The sequence below is a fragment of the Mustela nigripes genome, chromosome 8 (assembly GCF_022355385.1).
Source record: "Mustela nigripes isolate SB6536 chromosome 8, MUSNIG.SB6536, whole genome shotgun sequence".
Lineage (NCBI taxonomy): Eukaryota > Metazoa > Chordata > Mammalia > Carnivora > Mustelidae > Mustela > Mustela nigripes.
The window spans coordinates 26,953,631-26,973,799 of record NC_081564.1 but is presented as its reverse complement, the minus strand read 5'-3'; the positions used below and the strand labels follow the sequence as shown (position 1 = coordinate 26,973,799).

At 57.7% G+C, this 20,169-nt stretch overlaps 1 protein-coding gene across 1 annotated transcript; it reads right to left on the bottom strand.

Moving 5' to 3' along the window:
* Positions 1-1,347: 1,347 nt before the first annotated feature.
* On the bottom strand, positions 1,348-19,234 carry GGT1 (gamma-glutamyltransferase 1). The gene is made up of 14 exons (XM_059408948.1): positions 19,134-19,234; positions 13,108-13,299; positions 12,406-12,582; positions 11,667-11,797; positions 11,418-11,504; positions 8,449-8,641; positions 7,515-7,672; positions 6,355-6,504; positions 5,720-5,856; positions 2,920-3,107; positions 2,574-2,701; positions 2,362-2,474; positions 2,176-2,289; positions 1,348-1,681 (listed from the first exon to the last, which is right to left on the bottom strand). The coding sequence occupies exons 3-14, from the start codon at positions 12,567-12,569 to the stop codon at positions 1,535-1,537; spliced, it is 1,710 nt and encodes a 569-aa protein (XP_059264931.1). The 5' UTR covers positions 12,570-12,582; positions 13,108-13,299; positions 19,134-19,234; the 3' UTR covers positions 1,348-1,534.
* Positions 19,235-20,169: the final 935 nt, after the last annotated feature.

The window sequence follows — 20,169 nt, the reverse complement described above, 5'->3', positions numbered from 1 at the left end:
CCCATCTCCACAGCCGTCCTGATCAGGCTGAGGCCAGGAGGCAGGGACTGAAGGAGCCGAGTCCCAGGAGAGGAAAGAGCGTCATGCTAGGCCTGGCTAGAGGTATGGCTGGACAGACTGAGCTGGGAAAGGCCTGATATCCTTGTGCAGGAGACAATGGGAAGGAAAGAGAGGAAACCAAGTCCCCCTGCACCTGGTGGAGCCCACAGCGGAGCCCCACGGGGCCTGGGGAACTGTGTGTGCTCAGCCCATATGCAGAAACCCAAGGAGTTAACCTCCACCCAGAGCGAGACTAGCCCCTCAGGCCTCAGTCTTCTCTCCTCCAAATGGGGCCATGACCTTTCCTCTAGGGCCAAAATGAAAGCTGAGGAGACTTGCACTTCCCACCAGTCAAGCCTCCATCCCGTCCCCAGGGGACCCCGGATGTATCACCCTCCCGGGCTCAGGGCCCAGACTCTGGCAGACACAAAACTCCATTTCCTCGTGGGCACTTTAGAAACACCAAGTTTTCCAGTCTCCTGAGGGAGAGCCCAGACTTGGGGTGGCCCCTGTGCCCCTGCCCTCAGGGGTCCCCGCTTAGGCTCCCTGGTCAGGGGCATGGGTGGCCATCAGGCTGTGACCCACCCTCTCCTGCCCACCCCGGCTTCTCACAGCTCCTCAGTCAGAGATCACATCCAGTTAACAGCCCCTGAGGGACGGCGGGAGAGGCTGGCGCCTGGGGGAGGAGGCAGGCCGCTGTGTCTCATTAGTCCCCTCTAGGCCCCTCTTTCTGGGCTGCACTCTCCAGCTGCCCACAGGTCCAAGCCCTAACCCTTGGGATCTGGGGACCTCTCCTGGCTCACTGTTCCCTGAGAACCGGGCTTCTTTCTGGAGCTGATCACAGCTTGGTTTTCATTCTGGGTTTGTGCTTGGAAAACCCCCTAGGCCTGGCTCTGACCAAGACGTTTTGCTCCAGCCTCTTGCCCAATCCCACTCTTCAGACCTCGGGTTCACCTCCATGTATCCTCCACAGTGTGAACCCCGGGGCACCCGCCAGGCAGACGAGGTAGCGGGGTTATAAGCATCTCTTGGCGGCCCACTGGCCAAGTAAACGCCAGGGCTTCAGCGCCCCCTGGTGGTTGATACTAGGAAGTGCCATAGCCCAGGCCAGAAAAGGGATGACCTGGCCCCCTGGTCCTGGGGCTCAAGGTGAGGAAGGACAGTGATTGGTCTGAGTGGGTCCCGTCTCCACTCACCCACTGGCCGGACTCTCATGTACGTTCTCAGACTAGCTCCAGCACCTGAGAGGTTATGACCTCTGAATCCCGCCTCTCCACCCTTCCTCACCGTACAGCTCCAATTCACACATAGGATACTGAGGCCCAGCGAGATGGGAGCTGGGCCAGCAAGGCTGCCCAGAGCCTCCCGCTGCGACCCCCATTTATTGCACTGCTTTGTCACTCACAGGGGGAAGCAAATCCCTCCAAGTTCCACTCCGGCCCCAGCGGGGAATCTCATCCCTAGGTTGCCAGGAAGCCTTGCCCACCCCAAGCACTCAGTAGCCAGCAGGCTCCCCGCCTTTCCTGGGGTCTGAGGCAGCTGCCCAGCCACCGGCCGTGTGGACAATGGCTTGCACCACACCAATGAAGCTGGAAGTGTCCTCAGTGTTGTGATGCCGAGTCTTCAGGGCTGTGGTCACCGCCTGGGTTGGGGGGAGGGGATAGAGGGTTCTCAGCAGGGCCTGCGAAGCCATCTGAACCACACAGACCCACACCGAACCACAAAGACGGTGCCGTTTCCACCCAGAGGCCAGGAAGAACAAGTTGGGGGCAGCTGGGCCTAGTGGGTCTCCTTGGAGCAGGTGGCCTGACCCAAGCTGCACAGGGGTTCAAGATGGCCCAGGCAGTGGAGGTAAAGTTCATCTGCCCCAGGCAGAGGCTGGTAGTCTACTTTTTTTCTTTCTTTTTTTTTTTTGAGAGAAACAGGCTCCCCACCAAGCAGGGAGCCCTATGTGGGGCTTGATCCCAGGACTCCAGGATCATGACCTGAGCTGAAGGCAGACGCTTTAACGACTGAGCCACCCAGGTGCCCCTGGTAGTCTACTTTTTGATGACTCGGGAGATCCGGGCCTCCTTCCTAGGACCCCCCCATGACCCCCCCCCCCTTATAACTCAGTTTCCTTGGCCCCTGTCCCACCTGGTCAATGCCTCTCTCCAGCGTTGTTGTGTTGGGCAGAAGCTGGTTGTGAAGTCGGGGCTCCTCTACTGCCCGTTTTACATCGTAGCCAAACCACAGGTTATGGATGATGGCCTGGAGGGCAAAGGGATGGGGTCAGCGTGGCCCAGGGGCAGGGGCTGGAGGGGACAGGTAGATGGCACGTACCAGTGCGGTGGCCGTAGTGATGTGCGTGCCCCCAGAGGCACCTACCACCATGCGGACCTGGCCATCCTGGCCCACGAGGATCGCCGGACACATGGACGAGAGGGGCTGCTTCCCTGTAGTCACCAGATGGGCAGGCAGGGACAGAGATGCTGGTCAGCTGCCTGCCCAGGGCACCAGCCGTCTCTTGGCCCAAGTCCCTCCCCGCCCCGCACCTGGTTTGATGAAGTTGGCTGGGGAAGGGGGCACCCCAAACTGGTTGGTGATGTTGGGGGAGCTGAAGTCATCCATCTCATCATTGAATATGATCCCGCTGACCTTTGAGCGTACCTTGGAACCGAAGCTGCAGACCAGCCAGATCAGACAACTGGGCCAGATCCAGTCCCTGCCCCACCCAGCCGCCACCCACCCACCGAAGCTCTACCCAGCCCAGGGAGACTGAGGGCAGGCGTTCTACCAAGGTGGGGCCTCAGTTTCCCCATCATGAAAGGGGTTGATGGAGCTCCCTCCTGGGAGACACAAGCAGCCCCTGGCCCACCCAGGGCCACCAAGCAGCCCTACTAGAGGTTGATGGTGCTGGTGGCGGACACAGCGCTGCCATCCTCTGCAACCACGGACAGGTGGGCCGTGCCACCATCATCAGGCGTGTAGAACTCAGGCTCATAGTAGGAGGTCGGGTGAGTGGTGCTGTCAGAGATCCGGGCCCGGAGCTGAGCGGCAAAGAACTCGGAGCTCATGTTGCGGACCACCTGCCGAGACCCCAGAGCTGGCCTGAGGAGGTGAGGGGGGAGGATGGGGAGGGGGCACAGGCTTGTGCGAGCAGCTCTTGGGAAGCCCCCAACATGGCCCTGACCACAACCCTCCTGCACCCCCAACCTCACGTAGCCCGTCCGATCCCCTTTCCAGGCTCTGCCTCAGCTGCAGTCCAGCAACTCTAAGCATTGGTCTGTCTACCCCACAAGCCCCCACTCTGGCTGCATTCAACCTTTCATTCATTCATGGAGCTTGTACTACATGCCTGATCAACAGGGAAGACATATATGGGTCCCTGCCTTTCTGGCAGGGATGATAAAGGGAGGCAGGGACATGCTGGAGAGAACAAGCCAGGTAAAGGGGATAGAGAAGGACCAGATGGGAGCGGAATTGTCAGGGAGGGCTTCTCAGAGGAGGTGATGTCTGAAAAGAGGCCTGAATGAGGCCTGGTGGTAAATGCAAAGGCCCTGAGGCAGGCCTGTGAGTGACAGGCAAAGGGTGAATAGGGTCCAAGAGAGAGGTGGTAGGAGACATTAGCTGGTGGTTATCCCAATAAGTCTTCAGAGGCCCTATAAGGAGTCTGGCTTTTGCTTTGAGCCACCCGGGCCTGGGACAGAGGAAGGAGCACACCAGCAGTTCACAGGATCCCTCTGGCAGCTGTGTGGGGGTGTAGTGTAGAACCCAACTGGGAGGCTATGGCATCAACCAAGTGAGAGACGGGGGTGGTGCGGATGGGAGAGAACCAATGGCCCCAAAGCCTTCGGGGCAGAGAGGCCATTTAACTGTGGAGGCTGACCCTGCAGAAGGGACAGTGAAGGTGGGAGGTAGATACTGCAGAAGAGGCAGTGAAGGTGGACTGTCAGGAGCTTGATTTTGGAGACATGCAGACGGGTATGGATCCGTGTGTGTGGAGTGCATGGGCAAGACCAGGCTGAGGATAAACAGGGAGCCCTCAGCCTCCAGTCGCTGCTTCAACCTGTGCGCATGAACAGGATCCCCATGGTGGTAAGGACAAAGAGGAGAGGAGAGGAGACAGGAGCCAGCAAGGAAAGCCCCTGGGGACCGAGCAAAGAAAATGCCTCCAGAATTTTCCAGCAACACCCCACAGGGAAAATTTTCAGTCTGAATCTACTCCCAAGAAAACAGAAAGTCAAATCCAGGATGTGGGATGGTTCTGCAGGACAGCTGCCCTGGGCTTTAAAAAGCAGCAAAACACCCCAGACATCTGTTGTAGGTTCAGAGACTAGAGGGACAGAACAGAAACTGCGAGGGATGAGTCTGATGGGCTCTGGACCTAAACAACCCTGGGACCCTCGGGAACACGGGAGTCTAATGGGCCAGGTCCTCTCGAAGGCAGTATGGAGGTCTCTCAGTCTCGGAAGCTACAACCCAAAGTGCAATATCAGGGACTGACCATCTGATACCCAAAGAGCACACACATGTCAATAAAAAGGGGTGGATGGAAGCATGGAGAGAGGAAGGGGATGGGGCAAAATGTCCACAACTCGGCAAAAGGAAAAGGTGAGGAAAGGAGGTGGTGAACTGAACTGTGTGAGATGCTGCTGAGGGGGGCCCAGAGGGGAAACTGAGGCTGGACTCTTGAGGGGGGTGGAGTGAGGGGTCCTGGCAGGGGGGATGTGGAGCGAGGAGGGCAGAGCCTGATGGGAGAGGGCCCGAGAAAGGGATGGAGAGGCCCAGTGTGCCCTGAGTGGAAGCAGAGGAAGGGGAGGCAGCAGCGACAAGCAGATGCCTCTTTCCAGAACGACCTGTCAGAAAGGGCAGGATGGGAATGCTGGAGGGAGCGCAGGGCTGCAGGAAAGGCTGAATTGGCAGGTGGAGGAGCAGAGGGGCCAGCCTCAGCCAGGTCGGCAGGGGCGGGGGCTGCAGAGAGAGACGGAGGCAATGCAGTGGCCTCGGGGGGATGAGTCGCCAGGTCCCTGAAGGCCACGGGGAGTAGCATGAAACGGTCCTCAGGAAAGAAGAGAGATCCAGGAGAGCAGAGGGGCAGCTGAGAGACACAGGTCCGTGTGAGGGGGTCTGCAGGTCTACCCCAGAATGGGGGATCCAAGTAGGTAAAGGGGCACCATGATGGGAGGCTCAGTGAAGGCTCAGCCTGGAACTGGGGTATTTGGCTATGAGTGGGTCGGGCTGTGCAGGGCCTGGGTGGGGATCAGGGAAGGGTTAGCTGCTGGGTGTGACCAATAAGCTGGTGGCTGAGGCCTCTGCCACCCAGACCCCCCCGCCCCTCCCCCATCCTCCTCATGACCCTCGAGGGTTACGATGCCCCTAAGTACTCCTCAGCTCAGCAGTGAACACTCCAAAAGCTTCCAGACCAAGGGTACAGCCCCCAAGGTGTGAGCTTGGCCAGGGATAGGGGCCACTAATTACTCATTGCCGACTCGTCACACTGCAAGCTCCCTGTGGCAGAAGGCTGAACTCGGGGTCACCAGTCCATCCCAGCACACGGTAGGCCCACCACCAAAGTCGGTGGTAGAAATGGATTCATTCAGCATGTGTGAGGTTGGGGTGGCCCCAGGGAACCATTGTGGCACCTCCATGAGAGGCCCTCCCCACCCATCGTGGACCTCTTACCGCCCCTGCCTCTTACCGCCATCACATCGACAAACTCCGGGTCCCCAAGCAGGGTCCTCTTGGCATAGGCGAACCGGAAGGCCTCCACAATGCGGTGGTAAGTCAGACCCTTCTGCTCGGGGGTTTCCACACTTGCCCGGGAGAAGTTGTACCCTGATGGAGCAGAGATGGGACACACCGGCAGTCCCAGGGCCCTTGGGACACCCCAGCTCGGCCAAGACAGCTGAGTGTTCCAGGGTAGGCTCACACCTCCCTGAATCTCTTTGCTTGGCCCAGCTTGAGAAGGGGAACGTTGAATAATGACCAGTGGACACTTTGGAGGAATGGAAGGATGGAATGAGGCAAGGGACCCCCGGACCTGGGCCTCAAATGTCCAGCTAGAAGGGCGACCCAGTCTTACCCAGTCCCAGAAGACCACTTAGATTTGTCAGACAGATCCTCTGGACCAGCCCCCCCGCACCCACTAGCTGTGAACTTCCAGCACTGGGTAACTTGGCAAGGCAGACAGACCCTGTCACCCCTAAGCCCTTGCAGGGGCTGGTCCCAGCCCGGGATGCTGCTCCACACCGTTTTTACTTCCCAACCACTCCTCTTCCTCCCTTAGCCCCTGACACCCCCCACCCCCTACAGGGTCGTGGTGGGACAGCTCACCCTTAAGGATGTTGAGAATAAGAGCCAGCACCGGGCCACTGAGCGGGGCGCTGGGCACGTAGAGATGGGAGTCCCCAAGGCTGATGTTCAGGGGGTTCTCGATCAGCCTGGCACGGTAGTCGTTGAGGTCCTTGGCGGTCATGATGCCCCCTGATGCCAAGAGCAGCTCAGTGGGGGGACATGGGGAACGGGGCCCCAAATCCGAGGGGAGGACAAGATCATCCAACTGAAAGCCCTCGCCCACCTGGAGGGTCCCTGCCCCTCCCCCTCCCCACAGCCCCACCCCCCCAGTCCCTCTGTGCTCCCCAAAGATGCCTCCTCCCCATCGCCAGGCTCAGGCCAGCTGCCCTCCACCCGTTTGCCCCACCGGCCTCCAGGTCTACCTCCTCTTCCCCTGGCACCAAGAGTCCTCTTCCCTAAGTGGAAAATACCGGCTCCTATCTCCCCCTGCCCAGTCCTCTCTGCCGGAGACTAATGGGTGGGTCAAAGGAGGCTCTTAATTCTACAGGAAGTGGGCTCCAGACAGACCAGGTTGTTTACATACAGGCTAATTTCCTGCCCCAGTGCTAAAGGTCAGCATGCTAATCACACTCTTCTGCGTCTCTGATAAAAAGAACAGTATGAAGAAATCCACACTGGGGACGGAGAGGCAGCGCAGGCTGCCTGGCTGAAATCCATCAGAAGCTGTCCCTGCTCGCAGCTCCTCCCAGGCCTCTCTCGCCAAGCCCACCCGCATCTGCTGCGACCCTCAGGGATAGTTAAAGCTCACCCTCTCTGGGCCTTGGCCTGTTCCATCTGCCAGGAATGCTCTTCCTCTCTCCGACCTCATCTGGAGTTCATGTACTACCACCTCTGGGAAGTCCTCCCAGACCTGCATGTCAAGGCTCCCTCAGTCTGAGCTCCTACCTGGGCCTGCATTTATCCATTGAGAACTTTTCTCTCCTGAACTCTGAACTGCACTGGTCTCTCAGTCATGACTTAACCAAGATCTGTAGATTCTTGTGACCTGTCACTAGGTGCAGACGTCTCCTTGACACCCACCCCTCCACCAGATGCTGCTGAGGGCCTAGAGTCTGGGCCACAGCAGGACCAGAGGACCTAAGACCTCTGAGCTCTGGCTCAGGGTTCCTTCCCCAGGGCCGCTGAGGTTGCCCACTCACCAGCATCCTGAATGTCCTTGATAATCTGGGCTGTGAGGCTCCCGTTGTAGAAGGCTTGGGCTCCCTCCAAGGCCAGCGTCTCGTACGTGTCTGCCAACCGTGGCAAGGTCAATTTGTCCCCTTCCCGCAGCACTTTCCCATTGTGGCAGAACACCTCACTGGGGCAGAGAGGCTCCTGTGAGGCTGGCAGGCCGGCTGGATTAAGTCAGTCACTTCCCACCCAATCACACACGAGATCGAAGGACAGTGAGCAGGGCACCTGGGTGGCTCAGTGGGATAAGCCTCTGCCTTTGGCTCAGGTCATGATCTCAGGGTCCTGGGATCAAGCCCCGCATCAGCTCTCTGCTCAGCAGGGAACCTACCTCCTCCTCTCTCTGCCTGCCTCTCTGCCTACCTGTGATCTCTCTGCCAAATAAATAAATAAAGTCTTTTATTTTTTTTTTTTTAAAGATTTTATTTATTTATTTGACAGAGAGAAATCACAAGTAGATGGAGAGGCAGGCAGAGAGAGAGAGAGGGAAGCAGGCTCCCCGCTGAGCAGAGAGCCCGATGCGGGACTCGATCCCAGGACTCTGAGATCATGACCTGAGCCGAAGGCAATGGCTTAACCCACTGAGCCACCCAGGCGCCCAAATAAAGTCTTTTAAAAAAAAGACAGCGAGCACCCTTCCACGGGTGTGTGACCTTCATCCTCTGGTGTCCAGCCCATGCCTCCTAGAGCCCCTGCCACTCAGGACACACAAGCTTGGGAAGGCACCAGGCTCAGAATGTGATCCCATGCACATTGGGAAAGGTTCCTGTATCCTAGACCTCAGCCCTCCATCAGCACAGGTTCCTGAAAGCACCCTGCCAGTCATTCACAGCTTGCAGGGAATCTTGGGCCATGTCTGCCCAGCCTGTGGCCCAGGGCAGGCCAAACCCCCCCAAGACATACCACAGGGCAGGCCGCTGCTCGATGACTGCCCGACTTTTCTCCAGCGCTGCCGCCAAGCCCTTCCCCACAGGGAAGCCCCTGCGGGCCAGCTGGATGCTGGGCTGGAAGAGGCGAGCCCAGGGCAGCCGCCCGTGCCGCTGGTGGGCCAGTTCATAGCCTCGGATCTCACCGGGAACGGCCACCGACAGCCCCCCTGCATAGGGACAGGGACACACACACACACAGTTAGTGGCTCTAGTCTGGGGACACTGGGAGGGATACTCTCTCAGGCCACATCCTAGGCACAGTCCCCAAATGGGATCAGTGAGGTTTCGGAAAGAAATGGCATTGTCCTATCTGGACTCAGCAGGCAAAAGTGTAGATGGTTAGGGACATGCGAAGGAGGCCACAGGTTAGGGAGAGGTGGTTCCTTCTGCTGAATTCTGCTGTCCAGGGATGAGATGACTGCCTCTGCGGGGGTGGCCACCAGGTTTGAAATCCTGTGCCAGGCCACAGCTGCACACAAGACTGTGGGGAAGCCAGACCCCTGCCATCTCTCAGTCTGAGCTTCCTCACCCACAGGCTCAAGGGGTCCACCAGAACCCACAGAAGTTCCCAGTGCAAGCCCGGGGCCACCCTGACATTGAGCCAGTTCCAAGGCAAGACCTCTACCTTTCTCCCTTCTACGGTCTCAGAACCAGGACCTGAGCCCAAACCCCTGCCCTTTACAGTCTCTGGGCCTTAGTTTCCCTCAGAGGAGCCCACAGTTCCACTGGAAACACCTGTAGACCCTGGTCCCCACCCACTCCCACGGCCCACCATGCCCTAAATTAGATACTGGTGCAGAAAGGTACAGCCACGGCCCCCACTCCCAGACACCCTCTTGTTTCCACCCCTGAATGACAAGGGCCATCTCAGCTACCCCCAGACTAGGCAGTCTAGGTTCATAACAACCTGAAGCTGGGCACGAGAGCCAGGATATTAGGATCTGCATGTCTGCACATCTCAGAAGGTCTGACATCCAGCCCGTAATTCCTGCCACCTTAGATAAATGCCTCCCTGACCTTGGGCCAATCAGGCCTCACACCACCCTGCTCGCCAAAGCCACCACTGACCCCTATACTGGCAGACCCAGGTCTCCTCTCAAGTTCACCTTACCTGGTCCATCACTCCTGCTGGGTCACCTGTGCATCCCACCTGCCAGGCTCTCCTAGAGTCTCTGTTCTCTACTCCCCCAGATCAGAGCTTGAACTGGAACTTGAAGTTCCATTATGTGCTCACAACTCCACATTTACTTTCTAGCCTGGCCTGCTCCTCTGATGGGCAGACCTGAGGACGCGGCTGCCCATGCCTAAAAGGCATCTCTAACTTAACACGCTCAAAACGCAATTCCTGACTATCTCCCAAACCCATTCCCCACAGCCTTGCTGTTCTCTGCTAGGGCTGCCCCCTCTTTCCGGATGCAGATCGAACACCAGTCATTCAGGACACTTGGCATATGTGTCACACCCAACCTATCAGCAGACGCATAGGCTCCCCACTCCAGGTATGTTGAGTACCAACCACCTCCCAACACCATCTTCTCTCCCTCAATATTGTGGTGACCTCCTGACAGGTCACCTCACGGGCAGGCCGCGCGCTCTCTGACCCTTCTGCAGCAACCCAAGGGGTTAAGTCCGACCTACCCCAGATCCACCCCCACAAACACCCCAAGAGACACTGCTCCCTCTCTCCGACAAGAAGCAGGGTCTTCGCAATGACCCATGAGGTCTGACGCCATCTGAGCCATTCTGACCCTGGGGTCAGCCAGTGCAGCCTCGCTGGTTCCCACATGGGCCACTTGCTTTGGCCCCAGACACCCCTACAGCTCCCCTCACTCCAATCCAGCCTCTGGGTCTTTGCTTAGTCAGCCCGTCCCCGAGCGTGCTGTACTTGGTGAATCGATGCCATCCGGCTCTTCCCTGCCTCTGCTATCCTGGCTCGACTGGGCCACAGATTTCAGAATTCGCCTGTTGCCTTTGCTTTGTCCCCTGGCTTGGGGAACAGCCCCTGACATTTTAAGAGGTGCCCAACTAGTCCTGGTTAAATAAATGTATTCCAAGTGCCCCTAAGGTGCTAAGCCTGTAAGATTCCAGTGAATTTCCTTTCTACCCATTCAGAGGTTCCCAAGGGATATAGGAATTCAAACAAAGACTCTGTAGGTTGGAGAGGACTCCAAGGGGGCGGGGCTACCCGCAGGGCCCCGCCCACCGCCCAGGGCTGAGGAGCAGAACCTGCAGTTGGAGATGGGACCAGTTAACACCAACAGCCAGAACTTCCTGCTTCCAACCTCCTAGCCTGCAACCCGTTTGAGTCCTTGGAAGCAGCACCCTCTGGTGGCCACTGGCTTCCCCGCAGCTGCATGGGAAAATTGGGGGCCTCTTCTCCGCATAAGACTTTGTTAAAAAAGAGACTTGTCTCTTGAGAGCTAGCCCCACAAATGAACGAACAAATGAATGACTTGGATGCCTTTGAAAAACACAGGGTTTCAACAGCCCAGGTCCAATTTTGGCCTCAGCACCATCCAGCTGTGTGAGCTCAGTTGGTTTGCACTACCTCTCTGGACCTGTAAAATGAGAATCAACACAGCACTTCCCTGGACTCCCAAGCATACAAGGGAGGATTCAAGAGGCTCACTGGCGAAAAGGGCTGAGCAAAGTGCTGGCCCCAGTGACCCACGGTATGTGCTAGCCGTTGAAACAATTATTCTCTCTGTTTACTAATACTGGGTGGCTCTGGAGGGACCTGACCCGAAAATAACTGAAGCTCCACCTCTTTTTCCCTCCATGATGATGGTCTGGACTGTTCATTACGGGAGGGTGTTGTGGGGCCAGGAAGGGATGGGTACAGTGGGCATCAGCCTATCCAGAGCTGTCCCCAGCCCTAGAGGCCCATGCCTTCACCAGTAGCTCAGCCCAGCTCTGCACCCACACCCTGACTTTGCACCTCACCTTCCTGTGACTGCTCCGAGCTATTGAACATGCTGTCAAAGGCCAGCCCCGGGGCCACCTCGCGGGCATTGATGATCTCAACTTTTCCTGGAAGGAGAAGCAGGAGGGTAATCCAGACCCACACCAACCCTCCTCACCCAAGAGTGTGAGCCCAGGGGCCGCCCAGCCCTGCCTGCCCCCAGCCCAAGTCCAGCCTGAGCTAGACAGCGGCTGCCATTCACCCCCCCCCCCGTTCCCGGGGGCACTCACGTGTGGTGCTGTTGTAGATGGTGAGGAACAGGCCGCCCCCGATGCCCATGCTGTGGACGTTCATGAGCCCCACGCACAGGAGGGCCGCGATGGCAGCGTCCACCGCCGAGCCGCCTTCCCTCAGCACATCCCTACCCAGGGCACATGGGGGCAGTGAGCATCTGCGGGCTCCCCGATGCGGGCACCTGCCACCCACCTCCATCCACCCTGTCAGGCCACCCTGCCCAAAGCAGGAGGGAAGAAGAGCCCCCAGTTCTGCATAGAACTCTCAAGCCAATGGGCTTGTATGGTCTTCCTTTTCAAGCAAACAGATGAACATGCATTTTATAATAGAAAGAAAATGGGAAAATTGTTACTTTTATCGACAACACTTTTTTTTCCTGTTTAAGTCTCTAAGTGGGAACTGATCTTTGTAAATAATGTGAGACAGGGGTCGAAAATAGCATAAAACAACAGTTGATCCAAAGAGATGGAGATTCTTAGGTCTGAGAAAAAGGGGCTCAGCTGGGCCCTGGGAAACCCACACCCTGCTCTTGGAGTCAGTGTCCCCTTCTCCCCTTCTCGCCTTCAGAGGCTGCTGAGAAGTTCCAAGGAAAGGACACGCAGCTCCATGTGAATCAGTCACCCCTTGTCCAGGTAGCTCAGGGACAGTTGGGGAAACTGCATCTCAGGGGGATGAGGGTCTGGGCCAGATCCACTTGCAGTGGTCCTCCTGAATTCCCATGCCCTGCCTGCTCACCTCCCGATCTCCGAGCAATGCTTGGCATCTGCAGCCACGGCCGCCCTGGTGTAGACATGGTTGTGTGTCTTGGAGGCTGAGGGCAGCCAAATGCACAGGCCAATGATGAGGAAGAGCACGAGCACCACGGCCACCAGGACCAGAAACACATACTTCCTCTTCATGGCTCTGCAGGCCCTGTTGGGGGTGGGGGGTGGAGGATAACAGAGTCAGGGGCCTACCACTGGCCTGCCTCTGGGCACATCCTGACCCTCACCTTCACAGGGCACAGCCCAAGATGAAGTCTCAGAAACATCCCTGTGTCTCCTTCCAGCCCCCAGACTTTTGCTCATGCCATTCCCTCCACCAGAAACTCCTGACCCCATCTGTGCCCTCCCAAACCTCCCTGCTTATCCTCAAGGCCGCATTCCAGTAAGGACCCCATGTCCAACAGAACCCTCTTCTGGAAGCCCCCAGATTCCGTGTGCCCCTGCTTCTACACAGCCTCATCTATCCCCCAAACTGGGAGCCATGGCCAAGTGTAGAAGTCCATGAGGGGCAAGCCTGGTCTGATTCCTTCTGTGACCCCCACCTCAGCCCAGAGCCAGGCACCATCCATGGGCCCTCCCAGAGTGTCCTGCCACAGACTGTGGGGTTCAGAGAGAGGACCCCCCTGGTCTCCTCCTGTAATCGTTAGCTGAGGGCAACAGGGCAGGTACCTACCTTTCTCAGGGGATGGGAGCCCCACGCCTTGCCTGCAGAGGTGGCTGCAAAAATGGGGCAGTGGGGACGGGGGTTGGCTGAAGCCGTTGATGAGATAACGGGGGTCTCCCTCACACACGGCAGGTGCCTGTGGCCGCAGGATCTGCTCCAGAGAGACACCACAACCACGTAGCCTCCTGGTTTTCCTGAAAACTGAGATAGCATACCTGAAACACCCCGAGTCTATTCCCCCACCCCGGGAGCTCCGTGAGGTTCCTCGACCTCCAAATGAACTCTAGGGTTGAAGAGGAGGCTGTCAACTGCTCTCACGTTTGTGGGAGATCTCCAGGCACAGCCGAGAGAGGGTTCACCCAGAACGGGGCCCGGGTTCAGTGGTGTGAGTGTCATATGACAAAGTGGTGAAGCCCACGTGTCCCTGGCCAAGGGGATGGGGCGTGCAGGCTGGGGAGCAAGCTCAGCCCATCTGAGTCTTGCCCCCTCCTCTGATGTGGGGCCCTGGGCAGGTCACTGACCACCTGTCCAGTACGAATGGCTGAGGCATCCTGCAGGGGGATGTTGTGGAGGGTAAGTGACTTGGAAAGGGTGGGGTGCTCGGGGAGCATTAGCTGTAATTGTCACTGACTACCAGAGTGATGCCCTGGAGGCCTGGACAGGGGGAGTCAGCGAGGGGGGTTTGTGGGCAGAAGGAAGCTGGTCTGCTTCCTGCTCACTGTTTCCCTGTTGGCTCCTTTCCCGGTTGTGCAGGGAGAGACAACAGTGAGCTTTTGGGTCCCTGGCGTGTTGGCAGCAGGCAAGGGGTGTGATCCCCGCAAGGAGGGACAGTTTTGGTTACAGGCGCAATCTCGGTTACCTCCGGGGGTCAAGGGGTATCTCCCAACAAACCCCAGGCTGGGACTCCTCTGGTTCACTCTGCCTCTGTTCCGAGGGCCTAAGCTCCAGGGCCAGAAGTGGTGTCCCAGCAATGGTCTAGGAATGGAGTCTCACCCCACGTCAGGGACATCCAGAAGGGCTTTCCCCTCCCAGGCTCAGTGGGCAGCCACAAAGCAGACACTACCCTACAGCGCCAGGAGGATTCTAGCTGGTCTCTTCTCTTCACCTTGACTGAATCCTTTCTGGTGGGACTTCTGCAAAGCCTCCTCCCCACACTCCCTACTGTCAGTGTCACCTGCTCCTTAGTCCTCCAGAAAGCAGCAGAAGGCTCTCTCCAAAGTGCCAAACAGATCCTCCCCCCTGCCACTGTCCCGGGGACAGTCTATGCCCTCTGCCTTCCAGCAGGCCTGATGGGCTTCGGAGCACACCCCAGGGGGGCTGGAGCAGGGTTAAGGATTTCTGGTAGAGACAGCTGTGCTGGAGGTCCAAGGGGCCTTAGGAGCTGGGCCAGGAACACAGAACTTCCCCATCACATGTGGTGGGGGTGGGTGGGGTAGGGCAGAGGCCTTCCCAGCATGGGCACAGCCACACCTGCCAAGAAGGCCCTCTAGCCCATCCACTAGGCACCTTGGGGACATTGCCTCATTTCTCCCAGCCATGGGGCTATTGGCCAAGACCCCCCTTCAGGGCCCTCTTTTCTCCCCTCCGGCCTCTGTAGTGTCCAGCCATGACTTCCTGTGGTCTATACTCCAGTCTCTTCTGTCTGTCCATCTCTGTCTATCCATCCATCCACTCAAGGGCTCAAGTGGGCTTCCGAAGGGATAGGAGGCACCCAGCAAGGCTCAAACTGCCAGGGAGTATGGTTAGGGGTGGACAGCACTGACCCCCAACCTCTGCTCCCTGGACAGGACAACAGGGAGGCCTAGCCAAGCCCTGCAGGCTGATATCTCCTGCCCTGCGGAAGACACCCTGCAGGGGACTGGGCTTCCGTTTCCCACCATCCTCCCATACCCCACATTTTTCTCAAAGACTTACTAAAATAACGTCCAAGCCCAGAGGCATGGCTCTTACCCAAGTTGGTTTCAGGAGGGGAAACTGAGGCCAGGCACAGCACTTGGCCTCACACCCCCACCCCACTCCTCATGACCCTAATGGGCTTACCTGAGGCCTGGGATTGGCAGGGGCCCAAAAAAAAAAACTCCCTGTTCCTCAGAAGAAGGTCTGGGCTGGGACACAGCCAGATTTGTCTGCCTGGGAAAGTCTGGGCCACAGCTCCGGCTGCCCCCCCCCCCCCCCCCCACTGCCAGGAGTGGCCCAGAGCCACGCCTGCAGCCCCTGCAGAGCCCCTCAGGGGGCCTCTGGACTGGGACTGGGATCTAGGGGAGGGTACCTCCAAGGAGGAGCAGAGGCAGGAAAGGGGCAGGAGAGGGCCAAGGAACTCTCTTGCTCACCTAGTCCCCGAGGGGGCAAGCGGCTTGCCGGGGGACGCCCAGCAACCCCATGGGGCAGTTGAAGGTGTCTGAGTAGGGTGGAGAATAGACTGTCCTCTAAAAGATCAAGCCTGTTAGGGAGGACAGCCCCAGAGTCTGACGTCATGGCAGCAGGGAGGCGCAGTGATTCAGCCTGTCCCTAAGTGACTAAAGTTCACACAGTCCTGGGAGGGCCCTGGGCGGGAGATAGGAGGTGCTGTGACAGCAGGGACTCTTGGGGTCCCCATGACAACGGCAGTCAGTGAGGAGTGTGGCCCCAGCAGGGAAGGAGAGGTGCGGTGACAGAGGCAGAAGGTCCCCCGCTCTCTTGGATTTGGTACCCCTCAAAGGGCAAATCCACTGGCAAGTGCCCTGCCAGCAAGCCCTGGGCTGGGTACCCCCCTGGCTCATTCTGTCACTGTTCAGAGCATCTGAACTCCAAGGCCAAACATGATGGCCTTGAACCAGGACCTGAGAGCCCTTACCACACAGCTCAGGCAGATGCCAAGGGTGCCTTCCTGGAACACAGCCTGAGGCCTCGAGTCCAGACCAGTTGCACTGGCTACGCAGGAATGTTAGTGCCTCGGGCCCAAGAAACCACCTGAGCAGCCTGGAAAGGGGGAAAGGGCCCAGAGAGGGCCAGAGCTGCTGCAAATCACTGCCAGCAGTACACACCTGGTCAGCCCATACCTGCCCCCAAGGTGCTGTGTCCCTGACCAGCCCAACAACAAGATCTTGAGCCAGGAACGGATCCGTCGTGCCCAGCCCAGGGGAACTTGGACTCTGCTTCCCATTTCCCTTTGGCTTCCACTTGCCAAGAATAAGGATGAGCCACTCCTCGAGTCAGGACTCCTTCCCTGGTCCCCCAACTGGTGCATCTAGGCTGCCTGGGAGCCCCCCAGCCTCCATCTGGAATGCTTAATCCATGACCATCGTACAAGGCTGTGCCAGCTGCTAAGCAGGAAGAGAGACAGAGGCTGACCGGGTATGGCTGCCCACACTGGGTCACACAATCAAAACAAGTCTTGTCCTCTCACCCCCTGCCCTTGAGCAGGCCTGGGATGAAATCCACAGAAAAATGCATTCCTATGCAAATGCAATCCTCCATGGCCCCAGGATGGGGGCGCCATGACTAAGCTTTTCCCCTGGACATTACCTGCAGACCAGGATGACTGAGAAGATGGACAGGGCAGGAGCCAGGGACCAAGACCCATGACCCCGTCCCTGAGGGCTAAATGCCAGCAAGGATGTCAGGGGATTTGCATAGCAGGGCAGTCAGCTAGGAGGGGTCTATAGTGGAGAGACTTGGGGCTCTGTCCCTTGTCTGAGCCTGCTCAGCAATTTCCGCCCGCCTGGGAAGGCATAAGACATGGCAGTATCTGCGGCAGCAGGAGGGTAGGAAGAATGTGTGTGGGGGAGGGGTGTGCACGCCTGGGTGGCTCAGCCGGTTAAGTGTCTGCCTTCAGCTCAGGTCATGATCCCAGGGTCCTGGGATGGAGCCCCACATCCAGCTCCCTGCTCGGCAGGAAGCCTGCTTCTCCCTCTCCCAGTCCCCCTGCTTCTGTTCGCTCTCTCGCTGTGTCTCTCTCTGTCAAATAATAAATAAAATCTTTAAAAAAAAAAAATGTGTTAGTGGGCAAAGGGTGGCCTAAACCCCACAGGTGATCCCAACAGGAAACTCCTGACCTGGGGCAAGATGGGGGTGGGATGGGGGGTGGAGAGCTGCCTGGGGGCACAGACAGAAGCCTAGCAGCAGCCGTAGGTTCCAGGAAGGGGAGTCAGGAGGAAAGGAGTCTCATTAAAGGCTGTGCCAAGGAGGGCGTGATGGGGGCGTCCAGGTGGCTCGCTCGGTTTAAGCGTCGGACTGACCGGCTTGGATCACGATCTTCAGGTCCTGGGATACAGAGCCTGAGTTGGGCTCCCGTGCTTGTCCCTCTGCCCCTCCCCCCGCCGCCCTGTTTTCTTGAGCTCTCTCAAATGAATAAATAAAATCCTAAAAAAAACAAAAAACAAAAAAACACCCAAGGGGCGCCTGGGTGGCTCAGTGGGTTAAAGCCTCCACCTTTGGCTCAGGTCATGATCCCAGGGTTCTGGAATCGAGCCCCACATCGGGCTCTCTGCTCCAGGAGCCTGCTTCCTCCTCTCTCTGCCTGCCTTTCAGCCTACTTGTGATCTCTCTCTCTCTCTCTCTGTCAAATAAATAAATAAAATCTTCAAAAGAAATGAAAAAAAAAAAAAAAGAAAAAGAAAAAAAAAAAGCCCAAAGGCATGATTTACAGAACAAAGAACCTTCCTCACGTGTTGAGTGTGTCCCATTCTCTTCTTGTCAGCACCACCCCAAGCCCTATACACTGACAGAGAGACCTGAGGGGTGATGTCTGGGGAAACCATGTCACCCTGGAAAAGGCTGCAGGTGCTGGCCCGAAAAGCCTCCTCCAGACCCCACAGTTCCTGTCCGAGGCACATAAGATAGTAAGCTCCCTGTCCCCAGGAAGGTACAAGCCTCGCCCACCAGAGATACTGACTTTATCTCACACACACACACACAGAATCTAGGCTGAGTGGAATAGCTTTCTGGTGGAAATCTCAGAGGAAGCCTGAAGTTTCTCTATTAATCCTCCAACCTAGCTTGACGACTGTGTCCCCACAACCTCCGAGCTCCAGGGGTGAAACTGGGGCACAACCCCAGATCCATTCACAAACAGTTCATGCAAAATCAGCTGGCCCCGGGTGGTGGTGGGGGGCGCCTGGACCAGCACGTGGGCCCAGAACCCACACCGGAGTCACCCCCACCCCCGACCCCAGACCTGAGAACATATAGCTCTCCCTGGCTTCCTGATCCCAGCCCACATCCCTCGAGGGGAAGCCTACCACACTGCCCAAGGCCGAGGTGGAGATCTGTCTCCCTCACAACCCACCCTGGTGGCATAAGGTTGAGAATTAGAAAAAGCTCCTTCCCCAGTACATGATAGCCATCAAAACGGATACCTGTCAAAACAGCTATACACATCCGCAATGACCAGGTGGTGGGCGCCCCCTAGAGTTGTGCAATGACCCCTTGCACAACTGAACCTGCCCCACAACCCCTCACAGTCACAAACCAGAGCCCGGGGAGGGCCCAGCATGGCCGGAGGACCCAGCTCCCATCACAGCTCCCTCTCTCCAGATCTTCCTGGGCCTCAGTTTCTCGGTGCTGCATTCCTCCCTCTTAATTCCAAAAGTCCACTTCCGGGGTGTTGTGCCTTCTTCAAAGGCTTCCTGAGAGAAGCCCAGCAGCTCCACACAGCCCTCCTCTACCCACCCCACACCTGTGGCACAGTGAGCCACAAAGCCTGGACAGGCAGCCTCAATCCCTCTTACCAGACAAAAAAGAAGAGGCCCTCTAGCCTAGAGCCAGTCAGACAAAGACCTGTGCAACCTCTTTGTAGGATCCACTCACACCAGCCTCAACCCCTTCACCCTGAAGTTCAGCTCACCCCCATGACTCAGGTGCATAAGCTGAGGCTAGAGAGGTAGAGGCCAGCACATGGCAGAGCTGGAAATGGAACCCACGCTTCCAGATGCTTCCAGGAGGCCCTAAGCCTGAGCTACCCCAACCTACAATGTCCAGTAGCTCAGAAAGGACGAGCTGTCCTTTGGGTCCCAGAGCCCTGAGACACCCTCAGAAGCCCCTAGCTCCAGGCTCACCTGGCTCCAGGGCTGGTCCTCCTGCTGCTCTCCAGCATGGAAAGGAGAGGGAGTCCCTGGTGCCCAGCTGTTACCCAGCTCCTCCCCTCCCTCTCCCTGCTGGCTTGGGTGGAGGGAGGCTTTAAAGGCACAGGAACCTTTCCAGGTGGGAACTGGGCTGGCTCCCAGTCCTGTCCCTGGGGCTGTGTGACCTGGGTCAGCTGCTGGCTTCTTTGAGTCCAGTAAGGTCCCTAACACTGAATGAGAGACCTGAGCTTGGGAGGCCTCAGTGGGGCTGAATGAGAACAGGTTTCAGGCAGAGGCAGGTCAGGCCAAAGGTCCCCTGGAAGGAGGTGGGCTCCCCACAACTTACGCTGTCTGGACAGGGGTCACACATTGTTGGGGTGCGAACAGATACCTGCACCACTGGGGCTGGGAGTGCAAGCATCTAAGGCTCCAGCAAGTTGAAGAGCCTAAGATTCTCCCCCTGACTCTGTAGTAGGAAATGCTCCTCCAGACATGCTCTCCCCTGATCTTCGGGGCTACAGGTGGAGTGTCTAGGGGCTGTCACTCCAAACACCCTGGTCACTTGGACTGAAGGGAGTCACACGACCCAGGGGAGCCTTTCCTCATCCCCTAAATTTGTGGGGTGGTTAGCAGGAAGGCTGATGGAAGACTCAGGATAAGGGTGGGAGAATGGGGTTGTCTGCTTAGGCCCCTACCAGCTCTGGCCCATCAAATAAAATAGGGTGGGTGCCCCCACAGGACTGGCAGGCCCAAGACTATCTGTGTCTCTGAGACCCACTTATGGCTTGCTGCCCGCCAGACTGGCCACCGCTAGCACCACCCGGGCTTAAATTCCTCCTTTCATTCATTCCCTCATCTAAGCCTTGTCTGTCCAGCTGCTTTTCTCAAGGAGCCCCCAGCAGGATTGGAGATAGGCTTAGCATGGTCAGCTAGAGAGGAGGAGGCCCCCGGGGCCCTGGAGGAGAGGCAGACACCATGACGGGGGCCTTAGGAATCCGGCAGAGCTGGGATCGTGTTGGGTAGGACATGC

Excerpts from the sequence above, each read along its gene's own strand:
- GGT1 (XM_059408948.1), bottom strand. The coding sequence starts at position 12,569 with ATGAAGAGGAAGTATGTGTTTCTGGTCCTGGTGGCCGTGGTGCTCGTG. Across the intron at positions 6,505-7,514 it reads CAAGGACATTCAGGATGCTG|GGGGCATCATGACCGCCAAG; the intron begins GTGAGTGGGCAA and ends TCTTGGCATCAG. Across the intron at positions 2,290-2,361 it reads TCACTACGGCCACCGCACTG|GCCATCATCCATAACCTGTG; the intron begins GTACGTGCCATC and ends TTTGCCCTCCAG.